The sequence below is a fragment of the Nyctibius grandis genome, chromosome 5, assembly GCF_013368605.1.
Source record: "Nyctibius grandis isolate bNycGra1 chromosome 5, bNycGra1.pri, whole genome shotgun sequence".
Lineage (NCBI taxonomy): Eukaryota > Metazoa > Chordata > Aves > Nyctibiiformes > Nyctibiidae > Nyctibius > Nyctibius grandis.
In genome coordinates, this window is record NC_090662.1 from 79,925,382 (window position 1) to 79,946,323 (window position 20,942).

Below are 20,942 nucleotides of genomic sequence, written 5' to 3' on the forward strand. Positions count from 1 at the left end.
GGCCGGGAGGGCCGGAAGTGGCCCCGTAGCCACCCGCCCGTCGCCGCGCGTGGTGGAGGGGTGGCCGCGGCGGCCCTGGTGGGTGCCGCGCAGTTCGGGTGGGCGGGGGTCGGGTGGCTCTGGCTGAACCAGGCTGCGGCCTTCCCGCGGGAATGGGGAGAGCGGGGCTGAGGGCCGGGCCCTTGTGGCAACCGGGCCCCGGTGCGGGGGCCGCGCGGGCAACCCGAGCTCGCCGGGAACAAATCCCGCTGAGAGATGATATTATTGCTAATAAAGGGGTGTGGGCATGAATGGATCTTTAATCTCTCCTCAGCAGACAGTGTGTCTGGGATCTGAAAAAGGATTTGCTTTTCTCGTTAGCAGCCGGGATCTCTCTCTGGAAGACGGGCGGTCACAGCCCTCTTCGGGGCAGGAGCCAGACGGGCTCATGTGTTGCGGCGGAGGCAGAGCACAGGGCTTCTCCATCACAGAAGACAGCGAGTCGACGAAGCCTTGCTGCAGAGGTGGGAGAGCGGAGTTCAAACCCCTGCTTTGCTTGGAGTGGGAAAGGTTGAAAATCTGCAAAACCTGCGCTTCCCGCCTCCAGAGTGCCTGACTCACACGCTGAGTGGAGGGACCGTCCCCTTCAAACTGCAGAAGCAAATGTGAGAAGAGTGTAGGTCAAGAGAGAGCACGAGCCTCCTGAGAGCGGCCTGCTGACCAGGGTCACTGCTTCACAGGAGACACTCGTGACTCTGGCTCTGGAGCCAAAGTTTGATTTTGATTTTTTTTTTTTTCTATGCAAGGGTTTTAATATAAAGTATATTCTTTGTTTAATAGAACGTAGTGGCCACAGCTTGCTTTTTCTGAGGAACTTTATGAATTGAGGTTGGAGCTACATGATGCAGCCTCAAAGGGGACTGGGGAGAGGATTCCAGGGAAGTTCCGAGCTGTTTGAGGGCACTGTTTTTGGACATACACAAAGAAGGAGCTTTAAGGAGTCTAGGGAACTTAGGGGAAACCTTTTTTTCCAGTCATATGTAGGAATTTCCAGTATGAGGTTGCACCTGAACAAGGTGGTGTTGGGATCACAGCATCTACGAGTCAAAGAATTGAATTTATGTAGTAGCAGTTAGTTATACCAGTACTTATGGGTTTGTGCATTGGTTAATTTTTTTTTCAGTTAGGGTTTTTCCCCTGCTGTAATGTTACCAGTATACCACCTCGGAGGCACCACTAGAAGTATACCAATGCAAAGATACCGTATGCTGATTAATTTCCCTTGATTGTTATAGTTTACAAGTTGTATTGATATGAACCCCTTTTTGTCATCATAACTAATTATAACATGAAAATGTTGCACTACTTTAACTATATCCTTACAATTGAAATGGTATGTTTTATATAAACAAAATTCAAGACCTTCATGCTTCTGGATCCCATGTCAAAAATGTTTTCCTTATGTCTTAATTTCCCATGTAAAGGGAGAAGTTTGCCAGGCAAAGTAGCTGTTGTAATGAGAGCGTTACTTTGTATCTTGTCTCACTTTGTCTTGCCTTAAATGGAGTCAAGATGCACATCTGTGATCTCTACAGATACAACAAGGTTGCATCAACAACAGTGGAGGATCCCCCGAAAGTTTTACTCTGCACAGACACACCAATCTGGGGTTACCGGGAGGTGTTCTGACCAAAGAAGGTTTTTATTTTATGATAATGGTAGGAAAAGATTTGGATTTCACTGTTAACCTGACTTGGAATGGGGCTTTTCTCGCCAGGCTTGTTGAGATGCTAAACTTTCTAGCCTGTACACTACCTTTGCACTGGCCTGTTTGCTAAAGCAGTGCTTTTACTGGCACAAAAGTCAATAAACCAAAAAAGCAGTGGAGGCCCAAAACTCTCAGTAGATAAGCACAGATCTGAGATTTGGATTAAGAAAGAAATTAGTTAGCTATGTGATTGCAATGGTTTGGGGTTTTTTTGTTTTTGTTTTGCTCTAGGCCAGGATAAAGCAAGAGGGGGTCAGTGAGTGCTTTGTTGTTTCTTTTCTCAATGGCTGGTGAAAGTATTTTTCACCTGCTCTTTCTGTATTGTTTTTTACTGGCCAGCTAACACATGAACCATGCTGCCTTCTGTAGAGTCTTCTTCTAACCACATACCATAATAATTTTCCACTAAGCCTTCTTCCCTACCTGTTCATTTATTTAGCCATAACTTTCCTAACACTGAGTAAAGTTATTACTAATTAACCACACTTAGTGGTGTGTATATGTGCAAAAAGGAAACATGCATTTAAATCTGTAACACACATCACAGCGTTCTTAAGCCCTATCTATCTATATCTATAGCTATAGCCAGGACTTTTACAAACTCTTGATGTAAACATAGGGTGTAGAAAATTTCTATCCAGACCTCATCAACTCTGATGCTTAATTAGCTTCACTCTGCAGTCCACACTTTTCTCTCGGACGTCAGTGAAATCCTATTCAGACCCATCTACGCTTGCTGAACAGAGATCTGAAGCCAAAGGAAAGTTACTTAAGTGTCTGTGACACATTGAGGATGCTGCTAATTCTCACTGGATTTTGAGCTTCTTGGGCAAAAAGACAGAACTGCATGCCTGCCCTCCTAGCATATGTCCCAGTAGGAGCAGTCCACTCTGGTTTTAGGGACTTCTAGGATTCACATGTCTCCATCCATGATTAAATTTGTCACATGTGAAAAACCCGCCTTCCTCCTGTTTTTACAGAGAAGTAAATTTGTCCAAAAGAACTTCTGTAAGGAAAGAGCATAAGCACACATGCTCTGGAGAACGGGCTGTGCAGACTGCAGAGCGTGCACAAAAGAAATGGCCTGGCTGTCTATGGTAAAATACGTCTCCAGCTGGCTAAGAATAAGTATCATTCCTCTGTGTCCTACAGAAAATTATGGATGTGGTTCTTGTATATGTGCCTTGATACCCTATTTAATGAGAGTATGAAGTGTTGAAAGAAGTGCAGCCTTAGTACCTGCATATTTTTTAGGCAGAGTAATCCATGTACTGGTTGGGAAGCAAAGCCTTTCTGAGAGGAGCAAACAGACCAACCTGAAAATGTGCTAAAAATTCACGGTGTTTGTGCCTGGCTGAATTCACATTATTTCGTATTGCTTCATGGTTAGAAAACAGGAATTTACCATATGTGTAAGGAAGTCTTGAAGATGCTAGTCCCTGACTGGAGTACTAATGTCCTCTATAATCAAAGGGGCAAAACCAAAATGACCTCCACGTGAAGGTGTGAAACAAGGCACCTATTTGTAAATGCTTGTGACAGAAGTCCTAGCAAATGCCCTGGAAAAGAAAGCTTTGTAGGGGTTGAGTGACAGTGGACTTCTTTGCTTTCTCAAACATGCTGGAAATACCTCTCTTTGGTGTTTTCTTGTGCTCGCTGTTCACAATAGCTGGGATACAAAACTTGAGGAACATGTCTTTCAGAGGAAACGGGCATGCCTGTAAGACGGTGTGTGGGGCTACGTGCATGAGAAGGTATAGGTGTAGTAGGTACAGGTCTTTATTTGTAGGCTTTCTTGAAGATGACACTCTACTCCATACCCCCACCCCTCCAGTAGTTTTGTGGGGTTTTTTTTTTGAAGGTTTTGCTTTACTTCGTTATGCAGTCCTCAACTTGAGCTCAGTCCTAACAAACGAGAGCCTCAGTCACATTTTACTGGAAAAAATTCTCTTCTCCAAGTATATTAATGTCAAACAACTTTCTATTCGCAGGGGAAAGTGGGCACTGGCTGTCACAGCAAGGGCGTTGTAACATGCAACCCCACATAGTGGGGGCTGAGTATTTCCTTCCAGTACCAACTTTGCTTTCTCTAGGGAGATATATCACCAAAGCTATATTTATTTCTTTCAGGATTATGTCAAGTTGCAGTGTCTTATTTCCTGAAACACTGTGTTAGCCTCTCCTTGTGTATTTCTATAAAATCTTGATGTTCTTATTTTTAGACTCTGTTGGAAAGTGTTGGACTAAGTTTAGATTGCTTAACCAAGCTGATACTTTCAATGGTACATGTGTAGCCCTCTGTTACTTTTCTGAAAGGACAACTTCAAAGGAATCATCATCGCATATTAAAGCCTTACCATCTTACTCTTCTCCAGTATGGATATTTATCTAACAAAGCTATAATAGGGAGCTACAGTTTGGAAAGAAGACAAAATCAGTTCAGGGTAGCAGGTAACCTATGGCCATAGCATGCTTATATATTGTGGCTATATCAGAAGGGAGATTTAATGAAATCAGACCTCAGGCCTGGTTTCCTCATTTTGGCAAGGAATAACTGTAATCCAGAACTGATGTTCACTTCAGTGAACACTTCAGTGTTTGGATCTCCTGTGTTACCTCCTCTCCAGGAGCTTGTTTTGCCTTCCTTTAATTTTAGGCCATTTTACGTATAGAATGTTAGAATGGCATCATGGATGATGATGTGATAAGCTTTGTACTCTGCTTAGGAAAGCCTGTTGGAAGAGAAGGAGAAGAAAGCGGAATGAGGAGGATTGAGCAGAAAACCAGTATGACCATAGATTAATTCTGGGGGGAAGGAAAGGAAGAACTAATGATAGATACTGTAGTTCTCCTTTCTCTGTCAGGATTGTTTGTTCTGTTACACAGCAAAGAGATCCACCATTCACTGTGCCTCTGCAACCAGACATGGAGGTGGCCTCTACCATGCATGCTCGGGCAGCTTGCTTTTGTTTTATTCTATCATTCCCTCTGACTGTGTGATCCACTTAGCTGGGGTTTTACAACTGAGTCACTGTAACCAGCTGAGGTGCAGAAACGACAATTCCCTGCAGCTAGTAACGGTGATACTGCCATTCACCGAGGCTGTACAGAGCTGATGTGAACGCTAGAGGACAGTGGTATGTACCGGTTAATCGGTGCCTTGTTGCAGCATTCCTGTGTGAAGCTGTTAAATTCTCACCTAATTTGAGATTCTTCTCTATTAAATTCTGTGTAATTCAGAGCTGGCTGCCTGCCACATTCAAGTAAGGAGTACTTGGGCTAGATTTTTTTAAGTGTTGGTTTCTCAGCTTTGTTAAATCACGCTTCTTACCAAGAGATGCCTTTCTGAGAATCATCTTGTGTTCGTAAAACCTTTTTACCTAAGGAAGAGTTTTGATTTGCTTGTCTGTATTACTCCTTTCTTTCTTCTAACACACCCTGTTCAAACATTGCCTACAACTGTTCAGAAAACATGCTCACTTTCACATCTATGACCACCTAGGCTGTTTATCCTACTGCCACGGGGAATTCACATAAGCTGTCATTAAAAGGCAAGGCTTGGGGCTTGCTATATGACCCATACTTAGAGGGAAGCCTGTGTGCTGCAGTGATCTCAGTTCCTTCAGAGCAGAGAGAGCATAGCAATACCAGCACAATCCCCCTGGCCTGAAGGGAGAAGTTGCTGCAACAAGTCAAGGTTTAATTCAATCAAGTGATCTTTGGGAGAGGTAATAAGGGTAAAAGTTCCAAATAGCCATGCTTGGTGAAATTGCATTCCTGGCCTAATTTGTAACGCTGAACCCAAGGTAAGTCACCTGAAAGGAAGAGCAGGAAGGCAGCCAACAGGTGACCTAAACATGCCTTTGGGGCAATAACATGAAGGAACTGGAGGGAGCGAGTTGTTCACCTGGGGATTAACTAGCAAGTAAGAAGGTTCTGCTGTTCCATCTATTACCTGAGCAATTAGGCAACAGATCATTTTTCTGAAGGAGATGAGTGCATTCCTGGTGCTGAAGTGTATTTAAATTTATATCACATGAAACACTGCAAAATAACTTGGCATTTACCAGGCTATGAACTCAGTGGCTCCTACCCTTCTATTAGAGAGCATTCCTTCCCATAGAGAATCAAGCTGTGAATATTTTAATAGGTCATCATCATCAACAGTGGATACTGCAGGAAAATCTTGGCAGGGAAAAGAAACAAGGGCTTAATTGGAGAGGATTAAAGGTGTGTCACTGTTGGTTTTCTCTTACATCCTTTCAAATCAAAGTCTACATCTGTTTGTAGGCAGTTTGTTTCTTGTATAGTTTCTCTGGTTTATCAGTGACTCAGAAATACATGAGTCTTCTGTGGAGTATTAAGAGGGGCTTAACCTATGCATTGTAAAGACTTGTGCTAATGAGGTTTGAAGCAAAGAAAATCAGATTACTTATCTGTGCCACTACTTTGCCACTGACCCTGACAATTTAATGGTGATTTATTATTTCTGGCATGCTTTCCAGGCCTGTTAGCAGAATGCTCCGAGCAGAACTGCCCTGAAGCTTTTAGGAGTCCCTAGAGAACCACACTGAGAGCCGTTTCCCCACATCCATATCACGTATCAGTCACAGCATGGAGAAACACTCTTATAGCACTGCTATCTAACCTGCACCTTTATTTTACTTCAATTATTTCCTTAGTATGGCATTCAAATCTGTGTGCTTTTATCTTTCACCATGACACGTGGGCCAACCTCACACATGTCCTGCAGCATTCTGGGCTTGACTTGGCAGGTTTCTGCTGAGCATGCTAGTTCGGTGTTTGCTTCATAATCAAGCATGTGTGGGTAGCAGGGTTCTTTTCAGAAGAGCTATGCATATGCTTAAAGTAAGTATGTATCTAAGTACCTTGCAGCTTCCAGCCAAAATGGCAAACGCTTGTGCAGAATTCAGTTCTAAACAAGCTGTTCTAAAAGACTTCTTCAGTACATACAAGCCAGCCAGATATTTGACATGTTACTGGGACATGGTGCTGCTTCAAAAATTTTCAAGGAAAAGAGAAAAAGCCAGTGGTAGCACTGGTGATGATTTGAGTCACTTGAGGTCCCAAATTTGCCTGTCATCATTATGAAGAAATTAGCACCCTAGACTTTTATCTCCTCAAGAGATCCTTCATCCTGCTGTTCGTATGCTCAAGAGAAACGAGTTCTCACTCATGCTTCCTATGTCTGCTCGGAAGGGAGGCAGACACCTTGTCATAGTTGTCGTATCAGGCATCTTGCTAAAATGGTGTAAAGGGCCAAACCAATGAGCTTACTTTGTGATAAACCAATGCCTGTCTTGACTGTGGTTTTATCCCAGAATTGCTTCTGTGCATTTGCTATCTGACATAAAGATACAGTTCTTTTAATTGCATATGAGCTTTTTGGAAGTACTAGAAGCTTTGTGAGAGAGCGCATCTAAGGACTTGTCTGCTTGGTGGTTTAGACTAAAGGTGTGAAGCACATGCATAAACTAAAAGCTTATTCCATTTGCCATTAAATTTCTTTCTTCAGAAGGAAAATGGCTTTGCTTTGTTATATAGAAAACTTTACTTCTGAATGGGAGCATTCACTCTGAAATCTGTGCATTCATTAACTTCACACCTTGAGTTAGTGACCTTAACTTTCCCAAGTGCTGTTGTGTAGACAAACTCTCAGGACAAGTGATGTTCCCAGTGAAATAAGGCTTGGTACAGCTGATAGCAGTAACTTGTAAGCTGGGAGTAAAATGGAAAGAATCATAAATTCATCTGTGCCTTGCAGGCAGGATCATATGCTTTTCAACTGGCATAGCCAAAAATCTGTTTGTACATAGATATCATTCCTTCCCAGTGGTAGTCACTGAACAGATTCTGTTCTACATGCCAATGGTCTATAAGAGAGCAGGTGTTTCTATATCTAACGTACTTGAGCCCTGAACCCAGGGCTGTTATTTTGACTTGGAATCAGGACACATTCATACCAAAGTCGATGATCCTCACTGCCATAAATACTCTTTTGTTGTTGTTGTTGTTGTTCTTAGTGTTTTGCATTATTTTAAAGAAAAGATCACCATGATAGTCTTCTCTATTTGATAAAAGTGACTTTCCATACTCTACCTCTGCAGGGTTAATTATTTCCCCTTTTTAAAAAAGATTGATTACAAAAAATTTCATGCAAGGTTCTGGACTGAATCTCATTTAGACAGGTGGGTGTCTTGCTATTGCTACTGACCTCCTACAGAAAAGGTAAATTTAGGTATGTTTGGGGGACTTACCTGGTAATCCTAAAATGCAGGGTTCAAAAAGCAGACTTAGTTGAGTTTGTGTATAGTTTGAAGAATCCCAGTTTTAATATACAGGGAGAAATAGGTAGCATGTACATGCCTTATATCTAACTGAAAAATCTGAAAGCACTTCAGTTAATTAAATTCTCTCAAGCATCCCTGTGAGGTAGGGAAAATACATGATATTTAAGGGTTACATCACTTTCGAAAAAAATGTAGCTGCCTAAGGAATTCATGAGTTGGATTTATTTATTAAACCAGCACCCATCCCTATTTGTCTTACATTTGAAGAACTCCCTGTATTACTGAAATGCCAGGAATGGCAGCGGAAACGCTGGTGGTGAAGAAATGATGGCGTAAGGGAGATTATTCCCAAAATTAAGTTTCAGGATTTAACAGGCTAGGGCTTTCTGAACTGGGTGTCTGTTATGAAGCCTCTGTAACCTCTGAGGATCTTGGGGCTCCCTGTTCTTCTGGAACATTAGATGACAAGTAGTCACAACTCTGTTTCACCTTGCCCCTAATTCACCTTAGCAGCATATGTCTCTAAGGATTCAGTTTCACCACATAGGGTGAGCAGAAACAGCAGCTTACTGTCATTGAAAGAGGGAAATACAGGTCCCTCATCTCAGCCCTCCCTTTCTTCTGGCTGTGCAGTTTTGCCTCTTACCTTGTTACCAGCTGTTAGCAGTTGTTGGATTCCTCTGCAAGCCAATTTAGTTCCCTAAAACAAGAAATAAAGAGACATTGGAACAACAACAAAAAAAATAGTTCTTTTATTTGTTACTTCATTAGTAAGTAGTGTGATGCAGTAAGAGTAAAAGCATAGACCAAGGTGTTTGACGCTGGATACCAGCTGTCCACTCTCTGTGTTTCAGGGTATTTCAGATTATCTCTGGTCCTAGCCAGTAGACTGCATGGCCATTAGTTGGGGAATCAAGTTGGAGTGTATTAGGTGTGCTTCTGGAGTACATCTTTCAGTTTAGTTTCATCTGAAACTGTCCGGTTTGTGTACTTCAAGACTGCTCTGTGATGCAAACCAAGTGTGGTAAGCGGGGACAGTCAGGCAATTTGTTCCCAAAGAAGACCCCTGAGCTGAGCTAAAATATAAATGAGACATGGCCTTAGTGAACTAAATCAGCTCTGCAGGGGAAGGGTATGGCTGCAAAGCCAGAAGAGTGGGAATGACCTGCTGTCCTTTGGCAGGCTGTATGTCTGCTCAGCTGTGAGCACACACAATCTAACTGCTGAGATATTGCCCAAGTCCAAGCTCCTAGGGCTCACCTTCCTAACAGCTCGATGCCAGCTCCACCTCACTTAAAAAAGCTGACAGGCTTGCAGCAGGAGGGGTTTTAGCTAAAAGCTTGAGTTTTGTTGCTGACTGCAAGGTGAATGTGTCGAGTGGTGCAGGTGAGCGAAGATACCCAATTTGCAAACAAGCGATCACATTTCATTCATGGATTCGTGCCATTTTTGGGCACGCACATGGTTAGCTGTGTTTGATCTGATTGTGCACACATACCAAAAATCAGTCCTAAAAGCATACTTGCGACGCCATGCTTTTTGAAAAACTCAGGGTGTGACTCTCAACTAAAGTGGTATCAGTGAAGGATAAGCTCCCAAATGTAAATCAATGGCCAAGATTTTAAGCAAGTCATCTTGTAAGCACCAAAGCTGATGAAGCATGGCTTCCTATGTTTTATATCCCATGACTAACCGCTACGCCTTTGTAACGAGTGTCTGAAATCTTTCAGACAGATGGACAATATGTGCAGATTCTCTGATTTATAGAAATATATGGGTATCCTCCATGAGGATAAAGCAGACTCTCCCTCTTCTGCCTATTTTCATAAAAGTTATAGGACCTCAGCTTTTCTGAAGGTACGTCCTCCTCTGTCCTGCATGGCTTGAATGGGCCAACACTCTATCTAGGCACAGGGTGATTACATCAGCCTCATTGCCACGGGAAGCCAGATAAGAACAGGGAGCCAGGGTTAAGCTCCCAAAACTCTATTCGAAGGTGAACCAGAAGCAAAGAAAAAGACACAGTAAATCATTGCAACACCTACCTTTCTGCCACCTGCCTCCCGAGCGGGCTCCCAAACCTTTTCTTGGCTTCATGTGCAGTTTATGGGAGGAGACAGGTATTGCAGAACTGGATTGGGATTCTGCACAGCAGACAGGGAGTTGTTTCCTGGAAAGTGCTTAGGGAACACAGGACTCAGTTGAGCAAAGGGTTTTCCAGTCATAGCCAAATACTTTGTTATGTAAATTCTTTTTTGGATCAAGTTCTAAATTAATAGGTGAACTTTTATAATTAGGCTCATAGGCTGCAATTTCTAAACCTATCTAAGGAATTTTGAAATTTAACTGGGACGTGGGAAACCAACTTGATTTGGGAGAAAAGATTTACTAATCAAGGTTTGCAACAGTCAATTTTCCTTTGGATTTTAATTTGCATAGCCAGATGTCCCACATCAGTTGAATCTTCTTGCAGGCGTGTTCCCAGTACTGCATTTTGGAGCTAAAAGATTTTTGTGTTTCTTGTAGGTAGCTTAAAGATGGATGCTCCCAAAGAAACTCAGCCTACAGGAGAGTTCAAATGTCAGCTATGTGGCTTAACAGCTCCGTATATGTACTATGGCCAGAAGCCACCAAACACGCGCTCTATTGTGTAAGTACTGTCTTTCATATTACAGACTTCATTTATACTATGAGCATTAGAAGCCTTGTACTGTGGAAGGATGTGCACTGCATGAACCCAATAACATGCCATATTGCCCCTAAATATGAGGCTTGGTACTTACAGTGACCTTCTTTTTCCAAAGGGAAGAAATATTAAAAATTGTTGGCATCGATAGCAAAGACAAAAATCAACTTTCCCATCCTGCTTCAATACATGCAAAGATTTGTATTTAACCTATTTCCTAACCCCGCTGGCCACCCTACTATTTACCATATTTTTTTTACTAGAATACTGTTGACTGTCAGCCTAACATTTCTGGGAATAGCCCTTTACTCACAGCTGTGTCAGCTGGGCAACATGTAAACACAGCATGAATTAAATAATACATATGGTAAAACCACTTTTTAAGAGCTGTTTGACATGGCGTGAAATTTTGAACAGCAATGCTTTTTTGCATGAATTAGACAATTCTTTGGCAGATTGTGTGTGGAAATTTAGTACATATTTACATTTTAGGAGACTGAAGCCTTTTCCGTCTCTGCCAAGTAGGGATAGTTTGACCAGAAACTATGCAGTTATGACTTTGTCTGCAGACATTAAACTCCCCATAAAACAAAGCATTTAGCTTTAAATGTGCGAGTAGCTCTGTTGAAGCCATCGCGGTCAATGAATCCATCAGGCAAACATGGTCAGGAACTCACTGGATCTGGAAGTCAGACATGTACTCAGTATTTCACCTCACTAAGACTGCTCAGTTTCTTCTATAATGGAAACAGCTGTTGATCACCACCTGCTTGGGCTAAGACCAGATCTGTTTTCCTTGGGCAGCTGTATTTTTATCATTCCAAATCCCATGGTGCTACTGGTTTTCTCTCTTCTATTCAGCAGAGCAATGGCTCACCTTTGATCAGGTCCATTCGTAAAGAGTCTGAATCAAAGCTGAACATGAATCTTAACTTCAGGTTATCCAAGCTCAGTGTTAACATCTCAACTTTATTTGTATTGCTGAGGTTCAAAAAGCAAAAGAAGAATGCTGAAACATAACACTTCTGTACATGCATGCAAGAAATAGCTTTGCACACTGCCTGTATTGGCTTACTTTCTGGTCTACGCACACATTCTAAATGCAGCGCTGCAGGAAACATATGCCAGACATGAACGCTTGTACAATGGCCAGGTCTCTGCACTGATGATGACTACATTAAGACTGTGAACCTTGTAAGGGTAGCTTTGCAAACGTAATCCAGTCTTTGTACATGAGGAGACAAGGTGACAAGGTGATCTGCCATGTTAAGATGCCTGATCTTTCCTAACAGTGGAAGGCTTGAGACATACCATTTTTTTGTTTGAGTAGAGAAGAAAAGGAAAGGATGCACACTCAGATGCACACATACGTGTGTGTGTGTGTGTGCACGCGTATGTATGTATGTAGAAAATGAGAAGGCAGTATGAGTTAACAGAATACTTTTAAAATATGTATTGTACTCCATATTACTACAGAATGTAAGTTTGATTTAAGGCCAAAAATAAGCCAGCCTTGCAGGGTGCCCTGTGCAGGCAGACACCCAACTGACTTCTGTAATATTTTGCTAGGAGCTTCCAGGAAGAATAAGGCCTTAGTCTTTCCCAAGCAGGTTGCCAGATTATTAATAAATCTACTCCCTTAATACCCTGAAGCAAACAGTACAGTCTCTGACTTAAAGTAAGCCTAATTCAGGTCATTGTATTGTTCTGTGCTAGTAGCTCTTGCTTGCAAGAGGTGCGAACCTTAGCTTTACAGCAGTGAGATAACTAAGAGCAGTAAAAACTTTTTGTTTTATACTCACATGCACACAGCTTTGGAAGAGAACTTATAATTAAAAGCTGTACAATTTAAATGATAACTTGACAAGGTGCTGAAGTTGGCCATATGAAGGAGAGCCTGACATAAAAATGGAAGATAAAAAATACTTCAAGGTGGAGCACTGAGAAAAACCTAGTAAGACAACGTTGAGGTGATCACCAATTGCCATAATTTTGGAAGACAGATAGAAAGTGCAGTATAGGACTGAAGGCAGCCACCATGTTGGTTTTGAAGAGGAAGGGAGCTGCATAGCTGCTACATTGCCTCACGTACAACACCAGGCCTGCAAATCAAGTAGAAAGGGCTGATACCTTTTCAGCCTCCACAACTTCCCCATTTCAACTCTCCCATACTGTGAAATCTACCCTTAAACGCCTGAAATTACTCTCTTACAGGCTTTTGGAAGAAAGCTATGTCATGAAGGATCCTTTCATCCCTGACAAGGACAAATTCCTCATCCTTGGGTCTCACTGCAGTTTGTGTACCAGATCAGTGTGTGTTGGTACAGTAAGTAACAAGCAAAACAAGCTTCCTCAATCATTTCTTTTTGTTCTAGTCCTGGTGACCTGTTAGAGAAAGACCAAACAGCAAAACCCCAAACAGCCTGTTTTTAAGGCAAGCTAATTGTATGTTCTTGTTGATTTCCCCAGATAAAGCTCTTTGCATTAAATAAAAATGATCAGCAACTTTTAAGTGTTCTATTTACAGATGAGCACAGTCCAGCCTCACAAACACAATGAGTACTCTTTTCCAGTGTCTCAGCACAAGAAAATGCAAGGGAGAATCACTTTAAGACCTTTAAGGTTCAGTAGATCATACTATACCAACAGTAGATTTTTTTTCCCATAAAGGAAATATAAACATCCATGGATTGTTAGGTTTACATCCACAGCACAGGGCTGCCATCCTATTTGTGAAAGCTAATGTAGAAAGTGAGCAGGGAGGGGAGTTGTGCAATGCTATAATAGCTCTCTGAAGAAGAATGAATTTGAGTAGCAGCTGGTAGGCAACCTTAAAGCTATGAAATCTGAGTGGGGTCCAGAAAGATGGTGTGAAATTACAGTTGTCTTAATTCCTTCTCCTCAGTGCAGAACTGATCCCTTTGTTTGCTGTGAGTTCAAAGCAAAAATGAAGACAAGTTATTACACAATTATCAGTGTCTGGAGGCTGTACTGTGCTTCTTTGAGGCAGTACAATGAATGGAGAAAACTTAAGTTCCACTCCTTTTCCTCAGCAAGCCAGTTCTGTGGTATAAGGAGACTCGGGACTCATGCAGTAGTCAGGGCTCACGCATGACTCAGCCCATGAGGAGACGTCACCTGATTGCTTACACAGACAACGGCATGTATTTGTTATACCAGGCACCATTGCCCGAACAGCAGCCAGATCCTGGCCTTCTCTTTCAAAGTGGTTGTTTGCTATCCTAGAGTAACGTACTTAAATCTAGAGTGCAGCTAATAGCATGTTGAGAGCACACCTTGGTCTTCAGTGTCATCTTTAGCAGTTTCAAATGCAACCTTTTCAGCCTATTCTTTAATTGCAGTGGTTAGGGGCCAGCTCCAGTGACATGATCCTTACTGAAAGTAGATAGTAGCAGTGTCACAGTTTAAGGCTGGGCTGGCTATTAAACCCGTGGCAGACGCTCTCTATTAACCCTCCTCCCCCTGCCAGAAGGGGAAGGGAAAGGGAAAAGGGAGAGAGACTTATGGGTTGGAAAGTTCAAACAGCTTTAATAAACTATAACAATATAAAAGAGAATAATAATAATGATGGAAATAATTAAATATATACAAATATATACAAAACCAAGATCGAGCTCCCCCCATGTCGGTCATGTCACCACCAGCACTGCAGGGCAGGCTCCGGGAAGGCCCAGGCTGGGCCCAGCAACGGATGGGAACTGGATTCAGGGATGCACAGATCAGGATCGGGGGCAGCAGGAAAACGGACAGAGTCCTCGTTGGACACCGGCCATAGAAGAAGAGCCGAGACCCTCGTGATCCCCCTGCTTTATATTGAGAATGACATGTATGGGATGGAATACCTTGTTGGTCAATTTTGGGTCACCTGTCCTGTCCGCTCCTCCCTGCAGGTGCGATCCTTCTGTGGCTCTTCACTTGTAATCAGTGAGGAATTTAGCAGTGACCTTGGTTTCTCTAAGAATAAGTACAGCAAGAGCCTTTCTGCATAACATCCCTACTGGTGCCTCAGTGATAACTATAAACTTTGAGCGCTATCAGTCCTAGAAGCAGACACTGTCTGCAAAACAGGCAGTTAGTTTCAGAAAGTGCAGTTACTTAGAAGAGACTTAGCTGAAAGTAAAGATCACTGAAAGGAAAATTGGTCTGTTTTAGGCCAAACCAGGACAAGCACAAACCAGGACAAACCAGGTGAAAGAGTCTGGAGCACAAGTTGTTTTCTCCTCCCTCCTTCCATTTTCGGGTGATGACGTGGGATGGAATAGTAGGATTCTCTCTATTAACGCCTGGCTACGAGACTGGTGCTACAGGCAGGGCTTTGGGTTCTTTGATAATGGCTGGTTTTATAAGACAACAGGCGTGACAGTGATACATGGGAAAGGTTTATGTCGTAGGGGCAAAAGGGTTCTGGGACAGGAATTAGCAGGGCTCATTCGGAGAGCTTTAAACTAGATTCGAAGGGGGATGGGGTAGTAGCTGGGCTTGCACCACTGGGGCAACGCTCTAGTGTTGAGGTAGACCAGGAGGCCTCCCATCCCCCTGGGGTGAAATCGGTGTGCTCAGCTCGCTCCCTGAAATGCCTGTACACCAATGCACGCAGCATGGGGAATAAGCAGGAGGAGTTAGAAATCCGTGTTCGGTCAGGGGGCTATGATCTAGTGGCAATTACAGAGACTTGGTGGGATGCCTCGCATGACTGGAATGTGGTCATGGATGGCTATGTCCTGTTCAGGAAAGACAGGCCGCTAAGGAGAGGTGGTGGAGTTGCTCTTTATGTGAGTGAGCAGCTAGAATGTATTGAGTTCTGTCCAGAGGCGGATCAGGAGCGAGTTGAGAGTTTGTGGGTGCGAATTAAGGGGCAGGCTGGCAGGGGTGATACTGTTGTGGGTGTCTATTACAGGCCACCGGATCAGGATGAGGACGGTGATGAGGCCTTCTACAGGCAGCTGAGAGCAGTCTCGCAATTACAGGGCCTGGTTGTTGTGGGGGGTTTCAACTACCCTGATATTTGCTGGGAGGCCTACTCAGCCAGCCATCCTCAGTCCAGGAGGTTCCTCCAGTGCGTTGATGATAACTTTCTGATGCAAATGGTGGATGAGCCAACTAGGAGAGGAGCGCTGCTGGATCTGATCCTCACTAACAAGGAGGGTCTGGTTGAAGAGGTGAAGGTTGAGGGCAGCCTTGGTTGTAGTGACCATGAGATGGTAGAGTCCAGGATCTCATGTGGCAGGAACAGAATAGCTAGCAGAATCACAACCCTGAACTTCAGGAGGGCCAACTTTGGCCTTTTCAAGCAATCGCTAGGGGAAATCCCATGGGACAGGGTACTAGAAGGTAAGGGGGCCCAAGATAGTTGGTTAGCATTCAAGGACTGCTTCTTCCGAGCTCAAGATCAGAGCATCCCAACAGGTAGGAAGTCAAGGAAGGGTACCAGGAGACCTGCATGGTTGAACAGGGAACTGCTGGGCAAACTCAAGTGGAAGAAGAGGGTGTACAGATCGTGGAAGGAGGGGCTGGCCACTTGGAAGGAATATAAGTCTGTTGTCAGAGGATGTAGGGAGGCAACTAGGAAAGCTAAGGCCTCCTTGGAATTAAAGCTTGCAAGAGAGGTCAAGGACAACAGAAAGGGCTTCTTCAAATACATTGCAGGTAAAGCCAACACTAGAGGCAATGTAGGCCCACTGATGAATGAGGTGGGGGCCCTGGAGACAGAGGATAAAAAGAAGGCGGACTTACTGAATGCCTTCTTTGCCTCTGTCTATACTGTTGGAGGCTGTCCTGAGGAGCCCCGGACCCCTGAGGCCTCAGAAGAAGTCAGGATAGAGGAGGAATCTGTCTTGGTTGATGAGGGCTGGGTCAGGGACCAATTAAGCAACCTGGACGTCCATAAATCCATGGGCCCTGATGGGATGCACCCGCGGGTGCTGAGGGAGCTGGCGGAAGTCATTGCTAGGCCACTCTCCATCATCTTTGCTAAGTCGTGGGCAACAGGAGAGGTGCCTGAGGACTGGAGGAAAGCGAGTGTCACTCCAGTCTTCAAAAAGGGCAAGAAGGAGGACCCGGGTAACTATAGACCGGTCAGCCTCACCTCCATCCCCGGAAAGGCGATGGAGCAACTTGTTCTTGGTGCTGTCTCTAGGCACATCAAGGATAGGGGGATCATTAGGGGCACTCAGCATGGCTTCACCAAGGGGAAGTCATGCTCAACCAACTTGATAGCCTTTTATGAGGATGTTACCCGGTGGATAGATAATGGTAAAGCTGTGGATGTGGTCTATCTCGATTTCAGTAAAGCGTTTGACACGGTCTCCCACAGCATCCTCGCAGCTAAACTGGGGAAGTGTGGTCTGGATGATCGGGTAGTGAGGTGGATTGTGAACTGGCTGAAGGAAAGAAGCCAGAGAGTAGTGGTCAGTGGGACAGAGTCCAGTTGGAGGTCTGTGTCTAGCGGAGTCCCTCAAGGGTCGGTTCTGGGACCAGTTCTATTCAATATATTCATTAATGACTTGGATGAGGGATTAGAGTGCGCTGTCAGCAAGTTCGCTGATGACACAAAACTGGGAGGAGTGGCTAACGCGCCGGAAGGCTGCGCAGCCATTCAGAGAGATCTGGACAGGCTGGAGAGTTGGGCGGGGAGAAATTTAATGAAATATAACAAGGGCAAGTGTAGAGTCCTGCATCTGGGCAAGAACAACCCCATGTACCAGTACAAGTTGGGGGCAGACCTGTTGGAGACCAGCGTAGGGGAAAGAGACCTGGGGGTCCTAGTGGACAACAGGATGACCATGAGCCAGCAGTGTGCCCTTGTGGCCAAGAAGGCCAATGGCATCCTGGGGTGTATTAGAAGGGGTGTGGTCAGCAGGTCAAGAGAGGTTCTCCTCCCCCTCTACTCTGCCCTGGTGAGGCCGCATCTGGAGTATTGTGTCCAGTTCTGGGCCCCTCAGTTCAAGAAGGACAGGGAACTGCTAGAGAGAGTCCAGCGCAGAGCCACGAAGATGATTAAGGGAGTGGAACATCTCCCTTATGAGGAGAGGCTGAGGGAGCTGGGTCTCTTTAGCTTGGAGAAGAGGAGACTGAGGGGTGACCTCATTAATGTTTATAAATATGTAAAGGGCAAGTGTCAAGAGGATGGAGCCAGGCTCTTCTCAGTGACATCCCTTGACAGGACAAGGGGCAATGGGTGCAAGCTGGAACACAGGAGGTTCCACTTAAATTTGAGGAAAAACTTCTTTACGGTGAGGGTGACCGAACACTGGAACAGGCTGCCCAGAGAGGTTGTGGAGTCTCCTTCTCTGGAGACATTCAAAACCCGCCTGGACGCGTTCCTGTGTGATATGGTCTAGGCAATCCTGCCCCGGCAGGGGGATTGGACTAGATGATCTTTCGAGGTCCCTTCCAATCCCTAACATTCTGTGATTCTGTGATTCTGTGATTCTGTGAAGCAGGAATTTTAAAACAGACAGATCTGTTAAAGACTTTCTGAAGAGGTAGAATTTTTTTTTCATGGTGTTTGGTGACCAGTTATAATTCTGGTGAGACAAAGTAACATCTCTGGCCTCCTCAGAACATGAGATGACATAATCTGGGCGACTGAGAAAGCTCATGTGCCAATGCCAGAAAGTTTCTGTGTGGGGACTTGAGGAAATTATCTTGAGCAAAAGAAAGGGTCAAATTACACTGACAAAATTTAGAGGGTTGGACAGGCACAGCCAAAAGGAAATTGGCATGCTTGGTCAAGTTTGGCTGCTATTCTGACTTGCATCCACCAAGGATGGATTTGGTCCACTGTCCTAAGAGGAGCGTGCAATAACACCTCTCTCCTGATTAGGTTTGTTTCCTATTTCTGAAGTCTCTTCTGTCATTTAAATGAATGAAAATCACCAAACAGTCAGACTAGAGATTGCAACTGAGATTTTTTTTTTTTTTTTCCTTTCTGGAACTACCTGAGGACTGTGTGGGAGACAGATGAAGAGCCAGGGGTCTCTGGTTATGTCTCTAGTAGCTGGGCTCAAGTTTCCAGAGCCAAGTAGCTCAAGCCAGTTGTGTGGAGGCAAAGTTCACATGTGAGCAAGATCTTCCTAGTGACAATGTCCCTGTCTTGGCTGGTAATGGACTCACTCCCATGCACAGCCAGAGGAAGAGGCAAGTGCAGCTAGTCAGATGGTTTGGGCCTATGAGCTCGATTCCTGCCCTGAAACATATCAGGTTTATCCCTCCTTTTTAACAGCAGAGGATTAGCAGCTCCGATGGATTTTGGGCAAACTTGAGCACATTTAGCTATTTTCATTCCCAAATGAACTGTCTTGAATTTATGAAGGATTCAATGGATATTTCCAAGTCTGGCAGTTAAATCTGTCAGAAATACAGAGTTTCAGCCTCTCAGTATCTTTCCACACAGTGTGCATTTCTGAATGAAGGTGGGGCTTTTTCTTTTAAAAGATTTAATAATTGTTTCAGTTAATCTAGGGCATAACAATGTAAGAGCATATTAGCAGTGAGCTAATAGAAGCCTCTTCTAATCTTTTTGACTTTCCTGCCTATTTTGGCCATTGTGGAAATACGTCAATCATTTACTTGTTGTTATCTGAGTCTTCAAGATTCCCCCATTGGTATCACTCAAAGAAAAACCTTGACTGTAAATAATTGAGAATACATTTCTTACCAAACTGTCCAGGCCAGATAGTGAATCACAGAAATGACTATGGTTTCAAAATGTATTTAGCAATACTGCTTAGGTAACATTGAAAGAGATCTGCAGAAATGCTAATTAGTGCTTTAAACAACCACACCACGAAGTAGGTAAACATATACTATTTCTCTTTCATCTAGGGAAAATTAAAAGTCCAGAGAAGTAAAAACTTATCCAAGGCAGTAGAGAGCGCCAAAGTTAGGATAATATCTCTGTGGATTGGTTTTGGTTCCTGCTTGTGCTTGACCCAAGTAGATCAACTCAGCCCTGCACCGAGTGTTTCCATAATGTTATAACATAAGAATTGAAGCTGAAGAAAATCATGCTCTCTTGGGCCTCTTTGGCAAAGAAGCTGGACCAATTTGATGGAATGTTTTCAGTGACAGGTTGCTTTCATTTTTATGTTAATGCAAAATAGTACTAGACTAACCTGTGGCAAAATTAAGACTTTTTCAACCTTAGATTTGGCAAAGGGATTGGATTTAATTTGCTAGCTTTTCTATCTAAGGAGGCTTAGATACAGATCAGATTTTAGGCTTTTCGTGAGACAACCCATGCTAGCTGAAGTGTCTTTTCCTTATAGTTGCTGTGCCAATGAAAGTAAAGACTTAGCAACTGTTCTGTATAATGGTCATAAACTCACTTCAAATATTCTCTTAATTCTCGCTCAGTTAATTTACTCCAGTCACCCTACTGAACCAACCATAAAAGCACAGAGTATTGGTAAGTGCTATTATTTCCAGTCCAACCAGAAATAATTCTAATGATTTTTCTGTGACATCTTAAAACATATCAAAACCCCACAAAAAGGAAGATAATAAAAATGCTTTTAAAAGTCCTTAGGAAGGTCGAGTGCCCTTGTTCCTGTTTCTCTTTGAGAAAAGGGGAGAGGAAATGATATAATCTGACCCTATTAGTCATTTAAAACTGTTACTTCTTTTTTATTGAAACACTTACTAAACATAGGAAAAGAAAAGATGTGGCTTTTGAAGAAGAAAGGAGGAAAGGGAGCAAGTTTCATCCCTTATTGCTCACCTGAGCAGAGGGTGACTAAACACTGATCTTGGACATGATTGTAGGTATTAGTTGATAAACGTAATACTACAGCTACTTTCCACTCAACTTTCAGTCAAGAGAGGTCAGTCCTGGGCATAGTTAGGCAGAACCCTTCCTTTACATAGAGTTTCTTTTAAAAGTGTGGTAAAGATAATATCCCTGTATGTATTACTTTCAGACATGATCCATGTGAAAACAGAAAGAAACTCTGGCAGTATGCTTTGGCAGCTCAGTTTTGCCTGAATTTGACTATTAAGTTTGAAATTGAAATGGGTTCCTCCTGCCTTGGTCATGGAAGGGATGAAAGAGTAAAGAATTACCCGATTAAACCCAGAACCCTGTCAGGATAATGGTCAAAGAAGGGCTTGACTATACATAATAAGTGTAATTTGTAGGGCTTTAAAACAACAGCTACGCTGAATAATCCCATGACAG

The 20,942-nt window shown here is 43.5% G+C and overlaps 1 protein-coding gene across 4 annotated transcripts in view; it reads left to right on the forward strand.

Annotated features, from left to right (window-relative positions):
- CDPF1 (cysteine rich DPF motif domain containing 1) overlaps nucleotides 1–20,942 on the forward strand; it is a 27,712-nt gene continuing 6,770 nt past the window's right edge. Inside the window, exons 1-5 of one of the 4 annotated variants that reach the window (XM_068401472.1) lie at nucleotides 1–78; nucleotides 361–503; nucleotides 10,585–10,708; nucleotides 12,959–13,070; nucleotides 20,123–20,174. In XM_068401472.1, the coding sequence (XP_068257573.1) occupies nucleotides 428–503; nucleotides 10,585–10,708; nucleotides 12,959–13,070; nucleotides 20,123–20,174 (364 nt within the window). In that variant the 5' untranslated portion in view covers nucleotides 1–78; nucleotides 361–427. Of the gene's footprint in view, nucleotides 79–360; nucleotides 645–10,584; nucleotides 10,709–12,958; nucleotides 13,071–20,122; nucleotides 20,175–20,942 lie in introns of those variants that run through there. The other 3 variants (XM_068401469.1, XM_068401470.1, XM_068401471.1) reach the window with 3 other exon arrangements.